At 45.7% G+C, this 19,370-nt stretch overlaps 1 protein-coding gene across 1 annotated transcript; it reads left to right on the top strand.

Moving 5' to 3' along the window:
• Positions 1-9,678: 9,678 nt before the first annotated feature.
• ERCC6L (ERCC excision repair 6 like, spindle assembly checkpoint helicase) lies at positions 9,679-17,949 on the top strand. The gene is made up of 3 exons (XM_066580950.1): positions 9,679-9,855; positions 13,312-15,859; positions 16,562-17,949. Exons 1-3 carry the CDS (start codon positions 9,770-9,772, stop codon positions 17,849-17,851), a joined length of 3,924 nt encoding a protein of 1,307 aa, XP_066437047.1. The 5' UTR covers positions 9,679-9,769; the 3' UTR covers positions 17,852-17,949.
• The last annotated feature ends 1,421 nt before the right edge of the window (positions 17,950-19,370 follow it).

The following is a 19,370-nucleotide window of genomic DNA, read 5'->3' as shown; positions in this document are numbered from 1 at the left end:
TACATTGGGCAGAGTTAATAATAGTTAGGCCGCCTGCACACTGGTGGGTCAGATCCCGGATACAGGATCCCATACCAGAATCTGACCCTGTCTTCGGTCAGTGACCCCACATACCTGTCTTTTCTTGAATTCTTCTGTACTGTGGATGGTTTGGCCAGCTAGCCATTGGACATGCTCAGTACTGATTTTCACGCAGTGTCGCTAAGCGATGACACAGGTCATGCGACCTTTCTGCAATGTTAATTGCGGAAGGGCTGTGGCTTGGAAAGCTTCCATTGACTTCATGTGGACACCGCACAAAAATTGAGCATGCTGCGATTTTTCCTCGGCAAGTGGAAATTGCAATTGATTTCCACTCGTGTGCAGGAAGAATCACTTTTCCATAGTATGCTATGGATGGTATTTGCTGTGGGAGGTGGACACATGCCTCGGATTCCGCAATGCATATCCGCCCATGTGCAGGGGCCTTAGACAGTACAAATTTAGACCAGACAGTTAAAATGCTCCAAATGTATCACAGCAGCTTTGTTGGATGATACATCTGTTGAATCTGTAGATTCTAGTATAACTTTGAACCACTTATTGTGTTACTAGGCTTCACTATATTCATTCAATCATCAAACGCATCAGTCATCAGTTTATGATACAAAAAATATTCTATTCCTTTTCATAATTGGCCAGCTAACATTTCTTTTGAATGCACATGTTTTGCAAAAGCACTGTAAATCTCTTGTTCCGCTCGTCAGTTATCCAAACTTTAAAATTCTCCTAAACTATAATTGTTCTTCCATAGAAAACTGTCCCAGAACTTCTAACAATGTGATTTATAGAATTGTTACACAATATGTGAAATATGTCAAATGTGTTCAAACATACTGAAAAAGATTTTGTGGAGATATATATTTCCATCTGTTTACTTTTATTCTGGAAGCACATTTGAAGAACTTTAGGTTGTTTTTTTTAACAATTTAGGAGATGGTCAAATTTAACATTAGTTATTATAATTTTGAGGAAAATTGTATTTTCCTAAACCAAGCCAAGATTGCAAAGGCTTGTTGGTGTCAAAATTTTATATACCCCCACAAATGACCACATTTTAAAAAATACACACCTCAGGACATAGAGGGGTCTCATGAGTATTTTGACCTCACAGTTAATGCATTTTTTCAGTTAATGCAATTTAGAGGACAAACAATAAAATTTCATATATTTGCAAATATGTCATTTTAAAAACAGGTTTTTTTCTCTAGTGCACATGAAAATGAGGATTTACACCCCAAAATGGATCCCCCTGTTTGTCCTATGTTCAGAAACATAGCCGTTGTAGCCCTAATCTTATGTCTGTATGCACAACAAGGCCCAAAACGAAAGGAGCAGCCGGTGGCTTTCAGAAGAGAAATTTTGCTTGAAGGTGTTTCAGGCCCAATGGCACACTTATAGAGCCCTTGAGCTGCTAAAATGATAGAGAACCCCCTACAAATGACCCCATTTTAAAAACTAGACCCCTTAACAAATGTGAGGGTGTACTGCCTATTTTGACCCAACAGTTTTTGAATGAATCTTAGCGAAGCAGAAGAAAAGAAATTACAATTTTCATTTTTTTGGCAATTGTGTCATTTTAAAAACTGTCTTTTTTGTACAGCACACATATGAATGAAGATTTGCACACAAAATAGATACCCCTGTTTGTCCCATGTTCAGAAACAAACCCATTGTGGGCCTCATCTGCTTCCTTGACACATGGCTAGGCTTGTAATAGAAGGAAAACCCTTTGGCTTTCAGGGCAGAGGTGAATAAATTCCAGGCCCGTTGTACACTTGTAGAGCCATCAAGCTGCCAAAATGATAAAACGCCCCCCATCAATGACCTCATTTTGAAAGCTAGACCCCTTAGCTCATCTATCTTCCTGTGTACTGAGCCTTCTGAGCACATATTTTTTTGAAAAAATGATTATGAAGCAGGTAAAAAATAAATCAAATTTCATTTTTTTCACAAATATGTCAGTTTTATGACACTTTTCTTTGCTTCAAGCAGGGACAACTGGGGAGGCCGTTCACCGTGTGGGATAAGAAAGGTAATAGCCTACTGCAGTTTTATGCTGAGATTCACCTGACAAGTGGTGAGAGTGGCATTCACTAAAAAGGTACGCATTTTTCTGCCAAGGTGTGTGCAAAAATTTGGAAATCCCATAGAGCCTATATATAAGATATACACTTAGGCCTCCCTCACACATGGCGTTTTGTACAGCGTTTAGTGCTGCCTTTTCAGCCAGGCGCTAAGCGCTGTACAACACTCCCATTCATTTCAATGGGGCTGCTCACACAGGGCTGAAAACGCAGCACCTTCCAATGCTGCGCTTTGACAGCGATGCAAGTTCTATTTTGGGGCGTTTTCAGCCCTGCGTCGCCCATTGAAATGATTGGGCAGCGGTTTCAGCACTGCTGAAAATGCGGCAACACTTGGTGCCGCGTTTTTGGCAACGTTAACCGCTCACCGATTTTCGGGGGGAGGGCTTACAATAGAAGCCCTACCCCGAAAATCAGTCCCAGCTAGGCTAGATAGAGAAAAAAGAATGCAATACTCACCTAGCCGCTGCAGTCCGGGTCACGGCCGCTGGTCTCTGCCGCTGATCCGGGCTTCCCCTGCACTCCCAAGTCTATTGCCGTAGGCCAGGTTTGAGAACCCTGCCTCCAGCAATAGAGTGCTGTGATTGGTTGTCGGCGCTGGCTCGATGCCCAATCACAGCCCTTCATTGACTGTCTCAGCCAATCAGAGCTTGCCGGCGCAGAAGTATGCATATAGTATGCCAGCGCTGCTGAAACCGGGTGGAATTTGCAGAAAACGCTGCGTTTCTGCAAACGCCTTGTGTGAGGGAGGCCTTATAGTAACATAAAAAAAAACATGAAACAGAGTTTAAAAAGACGAGGTCAGATAGCGCCCGCGGGTTTTGAACCCCGAAGGATTTCAGAAATACTTTTCTGTTAAACCAATGAAGTAACCGCTGAACTACAAGCTGACCCAACGGCAAATATTTCGTTTGCTTTATAACTTTATTTTGCCAAGTTTATATACTTTTGAAAAAAGTTTTATTTCAAAGAATTAAGTTTTTCTCTGCTTTTTGTCACCACATTCTGTCATCCATAACCTCCTATATTTCTCCCGATAGGACTATGTGAGGGCTTGTTTTTTCCAGGGTGAATTGTAGTTCTTCGTGGTACCATTATGGAGTGTCAACAACATGTTAACATTTCATTCAATTTCTTTTAGTAGTTGGGTGACAAGTAGTCGGGAATTCTGGTATTATAGATTTGTTTTTTCACTTATGCCGTTCAATGTTTGACATAAAAAACGTAATAGCCTACTGCACTTTTATACTGAGATTCACCTGACAAGTGGTGAGAGTGGCATTCACTGAAAAGGTATGCATTTTTCCCAACGACTGTGCAAAATTTGGAAATCCCATAGAGTCCATATATAAGATATACACTTATAGTAACATCCAAAAAAATATGAAACAGAATTTCAAAAGACTAGGCCAGATAGCGCCCGCGGGTTTTGAACCCCGAAGGATTTCAGAAACACTTTTCTGTTAAACCAATGAAGTAACTGCTGAACTACAAGCTGACCCAACTGCAGATGTTTTGTTTGGTTCATAACTTTATTCTGCCAAGTTTATATACTTTTGAAAAACGTTTTACTTAAAAGAATAAACTTTTTTCTTTCCTTTTTGTCACCACATTCTGTCATCCATAACCTCCTATATTTCTCCCGATAAGGCTATGTGAGGGCTTGTTTTTTCCAGGGTGAATTGTAGTTCTTCGTGGTACCATTATGGAGTGTCAACAACATTTTCTTAACATTTCATTCAATTTCTTTTAGTAGTTGGGTGACAAGTAAACGGGAATTCTGGAGTTACAGATTTGTTTTTTCACTTATGCCGTTCACTGTGTGGGATAAGAAACGTAATAGCCTACTGCACTCTTATGCTGAGATTCACCTGACAAGTAGTGAGAGTGGCATACACTGAAAAGGTACGCATTTTTCTGCAAAGGCGTGTGCAAAATTTGGATATCCCATAGAGCCTATATATAAGATATACACTTATAGTAACATCAAAAAAAATATGAAGAATTTAAAAAGACGAGGCCAGATAGCGCCCGCGGGTTTTGAACCCCAAAGAATTTCAGAAACACTTTTCTGTTAAACGAATGAAGTAACCGATGAACTACAAGCTGACCCAAATGCACATGTTTTGTTTGGTTCATAACTGTATTCTGCCAAGTTTATATATTTTGAAAAAAGTTTTACTTAAAAAAATAAGCTTTTTTTCTTTCCTTTTTGTCACCATATTCTGTCATCCATAACTTCCTATATTTCTCCCGATAGGGCTATCTGAGGGCTTGTTTCTTCCAGGGTGAATTGTAGTTCTTCGTGATACCCTTATGCTCTTGCTGGGGAAACGTTTGGTGGGAATTATGGACCTGGTGGGGGTTAAACTCCGGGGAGTAGCAGGAGCTTGTCTGAGATGTATGCTACTCTGGCACTTGCAAGCCCCGCCCACTTTTTCCAAGTTTTTAGTAGTGGGGTGACAAGAAAACTGGAATTCTGCTTTTACAGATTTGTTTTCATTAACTCGTTCACCGTGTGGGATAAATAACGCAATATCCTACTGTATGTCTATGCTGAGGCTCACCTGACAAGTGGCATACACTGAAACAGGTACACATTATTCTGCATGGAAGCTGTGTGCAAAAATGTGTAAATCCCATAGAGTCCATATATAAGTAATACACTACATATATACGCTTAGAGTAACATCAAAAGATAGATGAAACAGAATTTAGTAAAGGGTCAGACAGCGCCCGCGGGTTTTGAACCCCAAAGGATTTTACAAAGTGACAATCTGCAGTTGCAATGAAGTAACTGCTGAGCTAGAGGCTGACCCGATAGCTGGGCTTTATTGGTTATATATAGGGTTTCTGACCAGGAAGTTCTGAGCTGAGCTACACAGCCTGATACTAGAGAAACAGAAAAAAACACTTCTCTGTAATAATGCAACAACCGCCATGACTATCATCTCGTTCCAGATTCAAACCGGTGATAGGAGGTAGAATTAGTACACGCAGCTCCTCGCCTTCTCTACTGAGCCACAGCAGGGGGAGGGTGCGGCCGCCTTCTGCTCTTGTACTTATCATGACGGAATGCAGGGAGAACATTCATCACACCAGAGATGTGTCATTCTGCTTAAACCCTTTTACACAGGGCGACAGTCGGCTACTTCACTGCCTGAGCGCTGACATCACCACGAGGTCGTTAGCATTCGTGTAGAGCGTTTAAACACACAGACTTCATCGCTGGGTTCCCACTCAGAGCCTCACCTTCTAAGGCCCCCTGCCCACGGCCGTTGCGGTATCCTGCGGCGGATCTCTGCCGCCCAGGAGCAGGAGCCAGCAGACGGATCTCCGCTGTCAGCCTATCTGACAGATAGGCTGACCGCGGAGAATCACGGCAATTCACAGCATGCTGCGAATTGCCGGCCGTGAGCGGAGAATCGCAATGATTCTCCGCTGGTGGACACAGGGCCGGTGCTTTCCATAGCAATGCTATGGAAAGCTTCAGACGGCGTGATTTGCCCGTGGACAGGGGGCCTAAGCAAAGCGCTGAGCATGGAGCATTTGTACACAAAGACGGGAAGCCACCGATAGTTTTTTATGCTGACTTGCGGACGAACAGTAAGCGATTTTTTTTTTTACATTTACACCACACGATGATCGCTCACATTGCATTCATTTGAACGCATTTCGAGCGAAGATTGTTACGTGTAAACGGGCCATTACTCCTCTACAACAATGTATCGCTGATGAGCAGTTGTTGATTAACCACAACTACATCGGGCAGAGCTAATAACAGTTAGGCCGCCCGCACGCAGGTGATTTTTACCGTGATGAACGCAGCGTTTTGAACGTCGCAGTAATCGCGGTATAACGCTTCGATTGAAACGGGGCCTCGCAGACACGCATTTGATTGCGCCGCTGGCCGGCGCTTTCCAGCGCTGCGATTTTCGAGCGCCGTCTGCTCTATCTTTGGCCGTTTAGCTCACGTCATCACCCATCACAATGATGGGGTGCACTAAAACACGCTGTCGCAGGGAGCTGCGGCCAAAAACGAGAGTAAATAATTGAATACCATATGTCACTTTTGTAATTTTCGTGTTCGTGTAATTTTCGTGTTCCCTAAGGGCCTCGATAGCGCTACGGAATACGTTGGCGCTATACAAATAGAGATTATTATTAATGATGAAAAACAAAAAAAAATCCCTAGTCATTAAGGGGTTAAAAGTTATTGTGAATGTTTGGGTCTCCTAGCGAGGACATTGCGTATATACCATGTACTGTATTTATATATAGAGTATACGGCCCAGTGAATTTATTTGCGCACGGTATGCAGAAAATGGAACCCATTGATTTCCAAAAGGTTTGTTCATATGTTCGTATTTGGCATGCGCAATTGTAGAAGAGCCCTTCGGGGTTATTCGCACGTGCGTGATTTAATTGCACATTACACGCGGAGTCCATGAAAGTACGTTGATCTTCTTTGATCCATTCGCACTTGTGTATTTGCATTGCGCGTAATACGCATGTAAGGAAGAACGCAGCCTGTTCTACGCGCGATGGAGCCTGAGGGCGGTTTCAGACGAGCGTAGGCGCAACGTGGCTCAGCGGCACGGAATTTTGGCCCGTTATGTGGCCATGATTATTGTCTGAAACTGCCCTGAGGGCTTAGACACGTGGATGGTTTTGCGCAAACCCTGACTGCAAAACCCGACAAAGCGAAGCTATTGACGTTAATGGCTTCGTTCTCACGGATCGTCCAATCTTTTACTCGCGGCCAGTAGCGCAGACTGCGAATAGTCTGAAAAAAATCACTAGTTCATACGCAAAAAATATGGCGATATGCCCGTTCACACAGCGGTAAAACGTTTCGTTAAGGCCGGACTCCCACGAGTGTATGATTACCACGTATTACGCGTGTGCTGTATGCCCGTGTGATACGTGGTAACTTGCGGGCAATTAATTACATTTCTTACGCAGTCCCGCTCACGTTAGCGCCTTGGAATTGTGAATTACGCACGCACCAAAAAGAGCGCAGCAGGTTTTATTTTGCCGTGTATTTACGCTTGTGAAAGCCCCTTGTTCTGTACGGGCGTGTATGCGGAGCGCTGCGGAGCGACGGCACGGGAAATATAGACAAAACGTAAAACAGGTGGAGTGCGCACGAGATACGCCGTCATGTGCAGTATCATTTCGCTGCCACAGGCTGCCTGCACACAAGCGGAAATTCCGCGGCGGGATTTCCCCCGCTGGAAGCCTGCATAGGATTGCGTTAGCAAACGCAATCCTATGCAGACGACCGCGGTTTGGCCACGCGGCAAACAAACCGCGGCATGCTCTATTTCTGTGCGGGGCTCACAGGCACAGAAACGTCACTCACCCGCCACCGGCTCCGGTCTGCGCATGCACCGGCTGCCCGGCACATCAAACAGCCGGAGCCGCGGGTGAGTACGCGCTGGTCCCTGCAGGCACTCGGGTCGGCTCCCGCAGCGAGAATTCTCGCTGCCGGGTCCGACCCGCCCGTCTGCAGGCGGCCATAGGCTGCCTGCACACGGACAGAATTGCATTGCGGAATCCGGCGTGGCCGCATGCCTTTATATTCCGCAGCAAATACCGCCCATAGCAGCTATGCAAAATGTCATTTCCTTAACAAGAGCGGAAATTGTGATTTTTCGCTCGCAGACAGGAAGTGGCAGCATGCTGCGATTGTATGCGGCGCCCGTGTGGACGGCTACCATTGAAGTGAATGGTGTTCGCCCTTCCGCGATTATAATTGCAGAAAGGATGCGCCTAGCGATGGCGCAGCATAATCTGTACTGCGCATGACCGACGGCCGGCACATCCGCAGTGCAGATATGAAGACGGCGGACAGGTACGCTGGGGTCACTGGCCGGCACATCCGCAGCGCAGATATGAAGACGGCGGACAGGTACGCAGGGTCACCGGCCGGCACATCCACAGCGCAGATATGAAGATGGCGGACAGGTACGCGGGGTCACCAGCCGGCACATCCGCAGCGCAGATATGAAGATGGCGGACAGGTACGCAGGGTCACCAGCCGGCACATCCGCAGCGCAGATATGAAGATGGCGGACAGGTACGCAGGGTCACCAGCTGGCACATCCGCAGCGCAGAAATGAAGACGGCGGACAGGTACGCAGGGTCACCGGCCGGCACATCCGCAGCCAGATATGAAGACGGCGGACAGGTACGCGGGGTCATCAGCCGGCACATCCGCAGCACAGATATGAAGATGGCGGACAGGTACGCGGGGTCATCAGCCGGCACATCCGCAGCACAGATATGAAGATGGCGGACAGGTACGCAGGGTCACCAGCCGGCACATCCGCAGCGCAGATATGAAGACGGCGGACAGGTACGCAGGGTCACCAGCTGGCACATCCGCAGCGCAGAAATGAAGACGGCGGACAGGTACGCAGGGTCACCGGCCGGCACATCCGCAGCCAGATATGAAGACGGCGGACAGGTACGCGGGGTCACCGGCCGGCACATCCGCAGCGCAGATATGAAGATGGCGGACAGGTACGCAGGGTCACCGGCCGACACATCCGCAGCGCAGATATGAAGACGGCGGACAGATACGCGGGGTCACCAGCCGGCACATCCACAGCACAGATATGAAGATGGCGGACAGGTACGCTGGGTCACCGGCCGGCACATCCGCAGCACAGATATGAAGACGGCGGACAGGTACGCAGGGTCACCGGCCGGCACATCCGCAGCACAGATATGAAGACGGCGGACAGGTACGCGGGGTCACCGGCCGGCACATCCGCAGCGCAGATATGAAGATGGCGGACAGGTACGCAGGGTCACCGGCCGACACATCCGCAGCGCAGATATGAAGACGGCGGACAGATACGCGGGGTCACCAGCCGGCACATCCACAGCACAGATATGAAGATGGCGGACAGGTACGCTGGGTCACCGGCCGGCACATCCGCAGCACAGATATGAAGATGGCGGACAGGTACGCAGGGTCACCGGCCGGCACATCCGCAGCGCAGATATGAAGATGGCGGACAGGTACGCAGGGTCACCGGCCGGCACATCCGCAGCGCAGATATGAAGATGGCGGACAGGTACGCGGGGTCACCGGCCGGCACGGGGCAGATTCCGCTGCAGGATCCAACCCGACTCTGTGCAGCCGGCCATAGGGCCACTTCTGCTGTAAGACACTGCCTGACCCACACAGCGGTTTGTGCTAGCGGCCGTATACATAAAGCGTTTTACCGCACGCTCCTGTGAACGCGCCCCAGAATGAAGAGACGCATACTGTCATGTGACGGAGCCCTGCAGCCGGCCATGGAGGCGGCACACGGGTGACATCTGGTTAGGAGGGGGCTATGTCCTAGAGGTGAGAGCTAGCTCTCCCGTGTGTGTACAGCGCCCCCTGTCGGGCTACGGCCGTGTGTGTACAGCGCCCCCTGTCGGGCTACGGCCGTGTGTGTACAGCGGTTCCTGTCAGGCCCGACAGCGGCAAATCAGCAGAGCGGAGTGACACAGACCCGGATGTCCCGCCCACCGCAGTGCTTTCTGGGAAGCGGATTCGAAATAACGGCGGCACCGCGGCTCGCCGTCCTGCGGGCTCTGCTGTGTTGTCGCCCGGCTGCCAGGTTCTTGTCACGGTCTTCAGTATGGAGACCGAAGAAAGAGGCTCCCGGGGGTCTGCAGACGGCAGCCTTATGTCCGGGGACAGGGAGCTGGCCGAGAAGTATGAGCGGTGAGTAGGACGGGGCGCCCTGTGTGTGCCGGCCGCTAGAGGCGCTGCCTGAGGTGTACATGGGGCTTCAGCTCTGGGGGTGATAATACATGTGTATACATATATATATATTAGTATTACTCTGACTAGATGGCTGGGTGTCAGATTGCCCTGATTGATCCTACCTCAGCCAATCAGAGCCAGCGCTCAATGAACCCATCACAACCATTCAATGCATGGCTGTGATTGGTGCATCCAGTGCTGGTTCTGACTGGCTGAGCCGTTGCACTCAGCCAATCAGAGCAATCTCTTGCCTTAGGGGGGTCTTCAAACCCCGTCACTAGCAAAAGATGCTCTATGGGTGCTGACAAGTGGCTGGCAGCCCGCCCGGAGAGCAGCGGCAGGGACCCAGCGCCAGCTAGGTGAGTATTGAACGTTGTAGTTAAGGCCGGCTGCAGGCAGACAATCGCAGCATGTTCTATTTCAGTGTGGATTCCGGGCAGGCAGCTTCCGTTAAACTTGATGGAAGCCGTCTGATCCACGGTCCTTCCGCGATCACCATTGCGGAAACCGCATCGTTACCTAGCGACGGCATGGTGTAATGTGTACTACACGTGTGCGGCGTAATGTGTACTACACGTGTGCGGCGTAATGTGTACTACACGGGTGCCAGCCATCGCATCCAGACGGGTAAGCTGGGGTTTCTAGCCAGGCCCTGGGTCGGATCCTGCATGTGGAATCTGCCCTGGCTGTGTGCAGGCAGTTTAAAGAGGCGCAGATTTTAACCCCTGAAGGACATCCCCCCCCCCCCCTTTTTTTTTTCTTTCCGTTTTTGGTGCGGTCCGACAGGCATTCTACCAAACTATGCCATAGGCACGGCTTGGTAGGCATTCTGCTATGACAGCCCTGGGGCCTTTCAGAAGGCTGCCATGACACCCGCACGGCTCCCTGTGATCTCATCGCAGGGGGGGGGGGCTGTATGGGACCCCCGAACATTGGTCGGGGGATTTAAATGCCACTGTCAAAATTGACAATGGCATTTAAAGGGTTAACAGCTCTGATTAGCAGTGGGGTTTATTAGAGCTTTGAAGAAACAGCCGGCAGCCACGATGTATAGAGGGAAATCGCCTCCCGATCTCCCACCATACACACCCCAACGCTGCAGGACGTAACTGTACACCCTTTAGCGTTAAAAGGTTAACCGGTGCAGAATTCAAGCCCCTTAGGAATAACCGTATAACACGTAAGACCCCCGTCCATCAGCAGATCATCCGATCCGCTGTCCAGCGCCAGATATCAGAAGCAGTGTGGACGCAGACTTGGCTTCACCCCCAATGAAATCAATGCGAGAGCTGCGCCTGCTGCAGCACCTCCTGCTCCTCGCCTTTTTAAAAATATTTTGCTATCTTTTTTTTTTTTTGAATAGTACCATTTTTGGTTCTTCGTATGATTTGTTCGCTTTCTATTCTGTTGTCTTGGGCGCCACAATATTCAAAATGAACTCTTTTGGCCGTATTTTTTTCATGGCGTTCACCATGTGGGTAAAATAATTTGTTTTCTTCAAGCGTCATTAGGAATGCGACGATATGAAGTTTGTGGTAATTCTCTTTTATTAGGCCAGATTCACACCAGTGCAAGCGTTTTGTGTCACGTTTTTGTGCATCGGGTGTCGTGTATTTGTGCGCACAATCGCATTCTTTTTACTATACTTTTTGCACGCACCGATGCTGACGGATCCTTAACTGGCCGATTAGTTTGAGATGTTTTCTTTCCCGCATAAATGCGCAGCAAAATAGGATAGTACATTTATGTGAACAAACCGATCAAAATGAATGAATTCTATTTTCTGCATATTGTGCAGGCGAATGTTTCGAGCACAAATACGGTTCTGTGAATCTGGCCTAAGGGGTGCAAGATTAGGGGGTTTTGTCTTTTTTCTTTTTTTCTCCTACTTTTAATTTTTGTTCCCATAGGGGACATTAATTTCATTAAAAATGCTCATTCCTATAATACACTGCAATACTTCATCTTTGCAGTGTATGATATTGGCCTATAAGGCCCCGCCTCCGACTCAGTGTCATAGGCCACTGTAGATGGCTGACCTAGAGGACCTCCTCTTCAAGCTTCCGGGTGCCATAGCAACCCATCGGCTCCTCTCAATCATATTGTAGGGGTTCAATCTGTGACGCTACAAAATCCTCGGTCAGCCTTTTACATGCTTGTGGTCACATTTACCCTGGCATATATATAAAGGGTTAAACAGCTGGGACCAGAGATCTCTCCCCTCCAGCTGTTAGTGCTGGAGGCCAGCTATCATTAGACAGCCGAGCTCCTGCTCCTACTGGAGACATCCATGCTGACCTTATACCAATGCAGCATAAAAAGTCCTATGTGTCAAAATACGGCTCTTAAAAGGTATATAGACGGTCTCTGCACTACTGCTTTTCAAGAACCATCACTTTCTTCTTTTTTTTTTGCTGATGATGCAACCTTTTCTAGGTTTTGTCCATGCGGTTTTATTGTGATTGTCAAATTTTGCACCCCCTGCAGTACTCTAGCTCATAGATTTATGATGCTGTGATCATAAAAAACTAAACAATTGTGCCTAGATTATCCATTAGGGGTGTATGACTGATCATGGCTATTGCAGCAGCATGGCAGATAAAATTCCAGTCCTTACCCCTTAGTGACCAAGCCTGTTTGCACCTTAATGAGCAAGCCAAATTTTGGAAATTTGACATATGTCACTTTAACATAGAATAACTCCAAAAAGGTTTTGCATATCCAAGTGATTCTGACATTGTTTTTTCTCCACATAGTGTACCTTATTAAAAGTGCCTAAATTGTGAAAATTGTGAAAAAATTGTCTTTAACATTTTCAACTGCAATATCTCAAATATGTGCAAACATACTGTACAAATTTTTATATATGAGATATATATTTCCATCTGTTTCCTTTATTCTGGAAGCACATTGGAAAAACTTTTAGTTTTGTTTTGTTTTTTTTTAACCATTTAGGAGACCTACAAATTTAACATTAACATTTTGTTTTCTTACACCAAGTCAAGATTGCAAAGGCTCATAGGTATCAGAATGATAGATACCCCCACAAATGACCCCATTTTAAAAAAGAATTGCACATCTTGATGTATTCACTGACAGTCGTGTGGAATAAGGCCCATCTAGTGAGGCCGTCAAAAGGCGTATCGGGGGTCACTAAGGGGTTAAAGTATATCTATTTTTTTATATAACTGTATATTGCAGGACTGGTTAATAAAGTTTTTGTTTATATTTTTCTTTCTCTATAAAACTTGAGCAGATTCTACTTCTAATGACCAGTGTAGACCAGTTATAGGTCTTGCTGATGGATGTCCTTTGTGATGCAGTGAAAACCCATAGTTGTGTTAATGACTGAGTGTAAAAATGATAAATTGATGTGATTTTTGTTAAAAATTTTGCGGTTTTTATTTTCTGCAGATATGTTCAAAAAGCAAAGCAAGAAGCGAAGAATGGGAACTTGTCAAAGTCAATAGAATATTTTCAGAGAGCAGACACTATACACCCCAGTGAAAAGTTAAAAGGTCGCATAGCAAAGCTTGAAGAGGCCCTCCAACAGCTTGATCTCCAGTCCGAACAAGATGACGAATTCATCGATGTATTAGGAAGCGGATTGATGCTCTACAAGGAACTATACAGCAAGCTGTTTGATCACCAAAAACAAGGCGTTGCATTCATGTACAGCCTTCACCGAGATGGAAGGAAAGGTGGTATATTGGCAGATGACATGGGGCTTGGAAAGACCATCCAGGTCATTGCCTTCCTTTCTGGAATGTTTGATGCCGAATTGACCAATAATGTGTTATTGATCATGCCAACGACACTAATTAGTAATTGGGTTAAAGAGTTTGAAAAGTGGACGCCAGGCATGAGAGTGACTGAATTCCATGGCACGAGCAAAAAGGAGCGAGCAAGAAACCTCGAGAAAATTCAGAGAAAGGGTGGGGTTCTGATTACTACGTATCAAATGTTAATTAATAACTGGCAACAGCTTGCTACATACGGCGAAAGAGAGTTTGTATGGGACTACGTGGTTTTGGATGAGGCTCATAAAATTAAATCCTCCTCCACAAAGACTGCCAAGTCTTGTTCGGCAATTCCTGCCAAGAATCGTATTCTTCTAACCGGCACACCAATCCAAAACAATCTACGTGAGATGTGGGCCTTGTATGACTTCGCCTGTCGAGGAACCCTCTTGGGAACGGCTAAGACCTTTAAGATGGAGTATGAAAATCCAATCACTAGGGCTAGAGAGAAAGATGCCACACCAGGGGAAAAGGCTCTTGGACTAAGGATATCTGAAAACCTTATGAAGATTATTCAGCCTTACTTTCTCAGGCGTACAAAGAATGATGTTCAGCATCCAAAAGTTTCCGGGCAGCAGACAACCGAGTCAAATAGTGATGCGCTTACAATGCCTTCCCTTACAAGAAAGAACGACTTCATATTATGGGTCTTTTTATCATCCATTCAGGAAGAAGTGTATCGAAAGTTTATATCTTTGGATCAAATCAAGGAGTTGCTAATGACAACGAGGTCTCCTCTAGCAGAACTGACTATTCTGAAGAAGCTCTGTGATCATCCAAGACTTCTGTCTGCAAGAGCATGTGTTCAGCTCGGATTGGAGGGAGATGGCACGGAAGAGCATGATATTGAAGCCGTTACAAAATTTGATCACCTTTCTGATGAGACTCTTATAGAGGAGTCTGGGAAGCTGACGACTCTGATTGAGCTACTTAGTAAACTCAAAGAAGAAGGTCACAGAACTCTTGTCTTCTCACAGTCGAGAAAAATGCTGGATATGATCGATCGCATCTTGAATAATAGAAGCTTCAAGGTTATGCGAATCGATGGGACAGTTTCTCTCTTAGATCGAGAGAAAAGAATACGTTTGTTCCAGACCAACAGCAGCTACTCTGTTCTGCTGCTGACCACACAAGTTGGAGGTGTTGGATTAACGTTGACTTCAGCTGACCGCGTTGTGATTTTCGACCCTAGTTGGAATCCAGCTACTGATGCTCAAGCTGTAGACAGAGCCTACCGAATAGGGCAGCAAGCAAATGTAGTAATCTATCGACTCATTACCTGTGGCTCAGTTGAGGAGAAAATCTATAGAAGGCAAATCTTCAAAGACTCCTTAATAAGACAAACAACTGGTGATAAGAAAAACCCTTTCCGTTATTTCTCAAAGCAGGAATTGAAGGAACTCTTTTCTCTAGAAGATGCTCGGACTTCTTCTACCCAGATTCAGCTTCAGAATCTGCATTCTTCTCAAAGGAAAACTGATACCAATCTAGATGCGCATATAGCTTATTTGTACACTTTGCCAATTTTTGGAATCTCTGACCATGACCTCCTCTATGCACATAACCGATCTTTCCAAGAAGAGGAAAACGAATATGAAAATGAGCATGAAGGTCAGTACATTGAACAAAGGGTTCAGAAGGCTCACGAACTTGTACAGATGGAATCTCAACTGAATCGACAACATATGGAATTACTAAAGGAAGGGTCGGAAGGAGCATGGCTTAGACAAAATACTTTTCCTGAAAAACCTAAACAAAGTCGTCTTCCTAACAAACCACAAGTGTCTCCTCCTGAAATTATAGATCTTTCTGATAGTGAAATTGCAAATGTAAGTTGTCAGATGACCAGTTTGCTGATAGAAGATTCTGATGATGAAAATCTCGCCTCGGTTTTAGTTGAGGAAGAACCAGAGAATGATGCCAATTCTCACATAACCAGTTATGGAGGTGATGATCTACTTTCTGCTCCTCTTAATTGTGACGTCTCAAAGAATGGAAGCGGTCACCTGACCAAAGTGTTACTTGGCGAGTCTTTGGCAGTTCCATTTAAAAGAGAATTATCAAAAGAGCACGTAGATGAGGCAATCAACTTGATATCTGATGATTCTAGTGAAGAAGACATTTCGGCTCCGATCCCACTTACAAAGGCATCTTCCAACTTGGTAAGCAAAAAATGCAGTGCTATTGCAGCACACAATTTTGAAAAATAAGCTGGATGATTTTCATTGTCTTGTAAGACTAACTTCACACGGGTGAATCACCGCCTGACTTCGCGCTCGCCAACATGCAATTTTCCTGCGGATGTGAGGCGTTTTTGTTTCAAAACTGCCACACATCACTTTGGGGAAGAAGCGATCTGCCACCACAGCGGAGGTTGGTGGAGTTTCTTCCATTGTTTTCAATGGGAGACCTTGCATCGCATACGCCTAGCACATGGTGAGATGCTGCCGCTCACCCTATTGTAAACAATGGGAGATGCAATGCGAAAGCACGCACAAAGACAGGACATGCCGTGATTTGTTTCCCACCTCACTGTACAGGGGGAAAAAATCACTCATGTATGACCTCCTAATGGCTTTTTCTTCTCCATCTGGTCCTGAGCACATGACTTCTTTCAGGCCGGGGTCCTGGAGAGACACGCAGGTGGCACAATTGTGTAATTTATGCCTCCTGCGTCTGATAGGACAGAGACCAAACTACTTCCTTGCACCTGATTTAGTTGTATCGACATCCCCAGAACTTTGTTACAGTTCAGAGGAACTTGATCAGGGTCCCTCTTTTCCCCCAGTTCCTTGAACCGCTGCCGCCCCTGATTAGACGTATACTGATTAAGTGAGTAAATTGATCATGTTTTTATTTTGCAGGAAGACAAAAGCTATCGATCAGATGGATGTTCTGAAATGGAGAATATTATTTCAACGACCTCACCAGTTAATAGTTTAAATATTAAACGTTCAAACCCTTTGCCGAGTCTCGTCATCAAAGCAGAATTTGAACAGCCATACCTTGATGATAACAATGTAAGTCTAAAAGAAGACACCAGCTTGCCTTTATCAAAGCCCCAATTACAGTGTGACTTTAGTCTAATTCTGGAAGATTCAGGAGATAATGATCAACTTTTTGAGTCACCAGATGAAATGGGAAGTTTCATGGAAAAGTCCATGGCCTCCGTGAAGGAAACTCTACTAGTGCTGGAGGAATCTATGGAAAATATGAGCCAAGAAGGAAACGGGTTTGAACATTCTATGGAACTCGAAAGAAAAAGTAGGAATACTAGTGTAGACATGGAGAATTTGGAGGACAAACTTGAAGGCGATGCTGAAGGAATAGAAAATGTTGCAAGTGATATGGATGTACTAAACTCTTGTCAAGGCAATAACACTAATGTTAGTATAATTGATGCAGATCAGAGTGATGAAGAGGAGATCTTCTACTCCACCAAGCGTAAAGGTGCCAGAAGAATCTATTCAGAGAGTGAAGAAGAATGCTCAATGTCTCTAAATGAGGGTGATGAGGGAGAGCTCTCGCCTTTCAACAGTCCTTCAATCAAAGTGGTGAGCGCTTCAACTCCAAAGTTAGGGAAGTGTTTGTCTGACAAGCTACAGCTTCAAATGAGCTCTTCAGGAAGGCGGAGGTCTACTGCATCTAGACTATCGCTAATTGAGGTCGCTGTAGAAGAAGCAACAGATATTCAAGAAAATATTACTGATGATGAAGACAGCGACCCAGAACTGGAGGAAGGATTGCTAGCAAATGAAGCCGAGGAAGCTGCTGATGAAGAACATGAAAATACAGAAGAGCCAGCCGGAGAGTCTCTTGGTCCGGAGGACCGTTCACAAGCATCAGTAGATGACTATGAGCCTGACAGCTTTGTTGTAAAATCATGTTCGAAAGAAGAGATAACAGAGGAGTCGACTGGTGAAGTGGAGCTGCTATCTGATGAGCAAGTCGACTACCTGGCCCCAGAAATAAAAACTGAAACTCATGGTCATAGTCAAGACGACTACTCCATACTGGTGAAACGTGGCAAGGAGCTTAGAGATGGTGGACACTTGAAAGAAGCATTAGACTGTTTCTTGAAGGCACTTGATATTAAATCGGGAGACCCTGAAGTTATGATGCTTACTTTGAGTTTGTATAGGCAACTGTCTTGAGGTTATCGGTAGAAGAACATTGTTATTGGCTGCAGTGATTCATGCAATCTATCCTGTATACTGTAAATAGGGCGTTATTAAATTTCTGGAACTTTAAAGTGTTGCCAGTCTTCGAGGTCTAATTTATTAGTTTGAGATATTCATTTGGGGACTTGCATTTACATGATATTGTATTTTTAGAGTCGATGTACCATTTTTTTAGTAGCTTTAGATTAACTGCGTATTCCCAAAACTATAACATTTTTGTGTTTACACTAAGGCCCAATGTCTACTTGCATGCACGGATTTCACTGCTGAATCCCGCAGTGATATCTGTGCGTGCCTGCGGACATTGAGAGGAAAAGACAGTTTCTTACCTCTCCGGCTCCAGCGCTGGTCTCCTCCATCGTGGCCGGATCTTCTTTCTTCAGCAATTCTGGCGTTCTGTATTTTTAGTTTCTGACGACATTCATCGTGCGGGCTAAATAATGTGTAACTATGATAGATCGGACTTACGGACGCAGCAATACCAAATATATGTATTTTTGTTTAGATTACTTTACTATAACTATGGCAAAAGGGTTGTTGGGTTTTTTTTGTTTTTTTTTTTAAACTTTTATTATTTTTTTTAAATACGTTTAAAGAAGTTTTACTAATTATTTTTACCTTTAGTCCCCAGAGATAAAAATCTATAGATATTAGTAATGCCATAGCATTACATTATGCTGCAGGAGCGATCAGAGCGCTCTATCGATAGGGAATTTGTAACGATAGCCCTGGGGCCTTTCAGAAGGCCCCCAGCTGCCATTGCAACCGCACGGCAACGCACAGTCTTATCGTGGGGGGGGCAGTGCTGGACCCTCTAACATCGGTCAGGGCATTTAAATGCCACTGTCAGAATTGACTGCGGCATTTAAAGGGTTAACAGCGACACAGCTTATCGGAGCTGTTGCGGGCGGATGTCAGCTGTACGAAACAACCTGCACCCACATTGTATGGAGCGGGATCGCCCAGCGACTTCATTCACTTGCCTGATACTGTAACTGATGTGGAAACTGCAGCATTGAATTTCAGGGAACTAGGACCAACATTACAGTTGTAAGCCTGTGTTTTTGTTTAATGTGATTGCAGTGTGTTTTGTGAGAGAACGCACATGAAAATCATATGTTCCAATAGCAAAAGTAGTGTACCGTATATACTCGAGTATTGGCCGACCAGAGTATAAGCCGAGACAGTAAGTTTCACCACAAAAAACTGGGAAAACTTATTGACTCGAGTGTAAGCCGAGCTATACTCAAGTATATACTAGGTAAAAAAAAAAAACCCATACTCACCTCCCAGCCGGCGTCTGTGTCTGTGCGGCAGGCTGCTTGAATTCTCCCCGCTGTCATCCCCTGCCATCCTCTGCTTGGCTCTGTCAGTGCTGTGTAAGTAAGCGCTATGATTGGATTGAGCACCAGCCAATCACAGCTGGCGCTCGATCCAATCACAGCGCTTACTTATAGCGCACTGACAGCGGGGAAAGACAGAGCCAAACAAA

The sequence above is a fragment of the Eleutherodactylus coqui genome, chromosome 10, assembly GCF_035609145.1.
Source record: "Eleutherodactylus coqui strain aEleCoq1 chromosome 10, aEleCoq1.hap1, whole genome shotgun sequence".
In the NCBI taxonomy this organism is placed as follows: Eukaryota; Metazoa; Chordata; class Amphibia; order Anura; family Eleutherodactylidae; genus Eleutherodactylus; species Eleutherodactylus coqui.
This window is presented reverse-complemented; position numbering and strand designations above follow the sequence as displayed.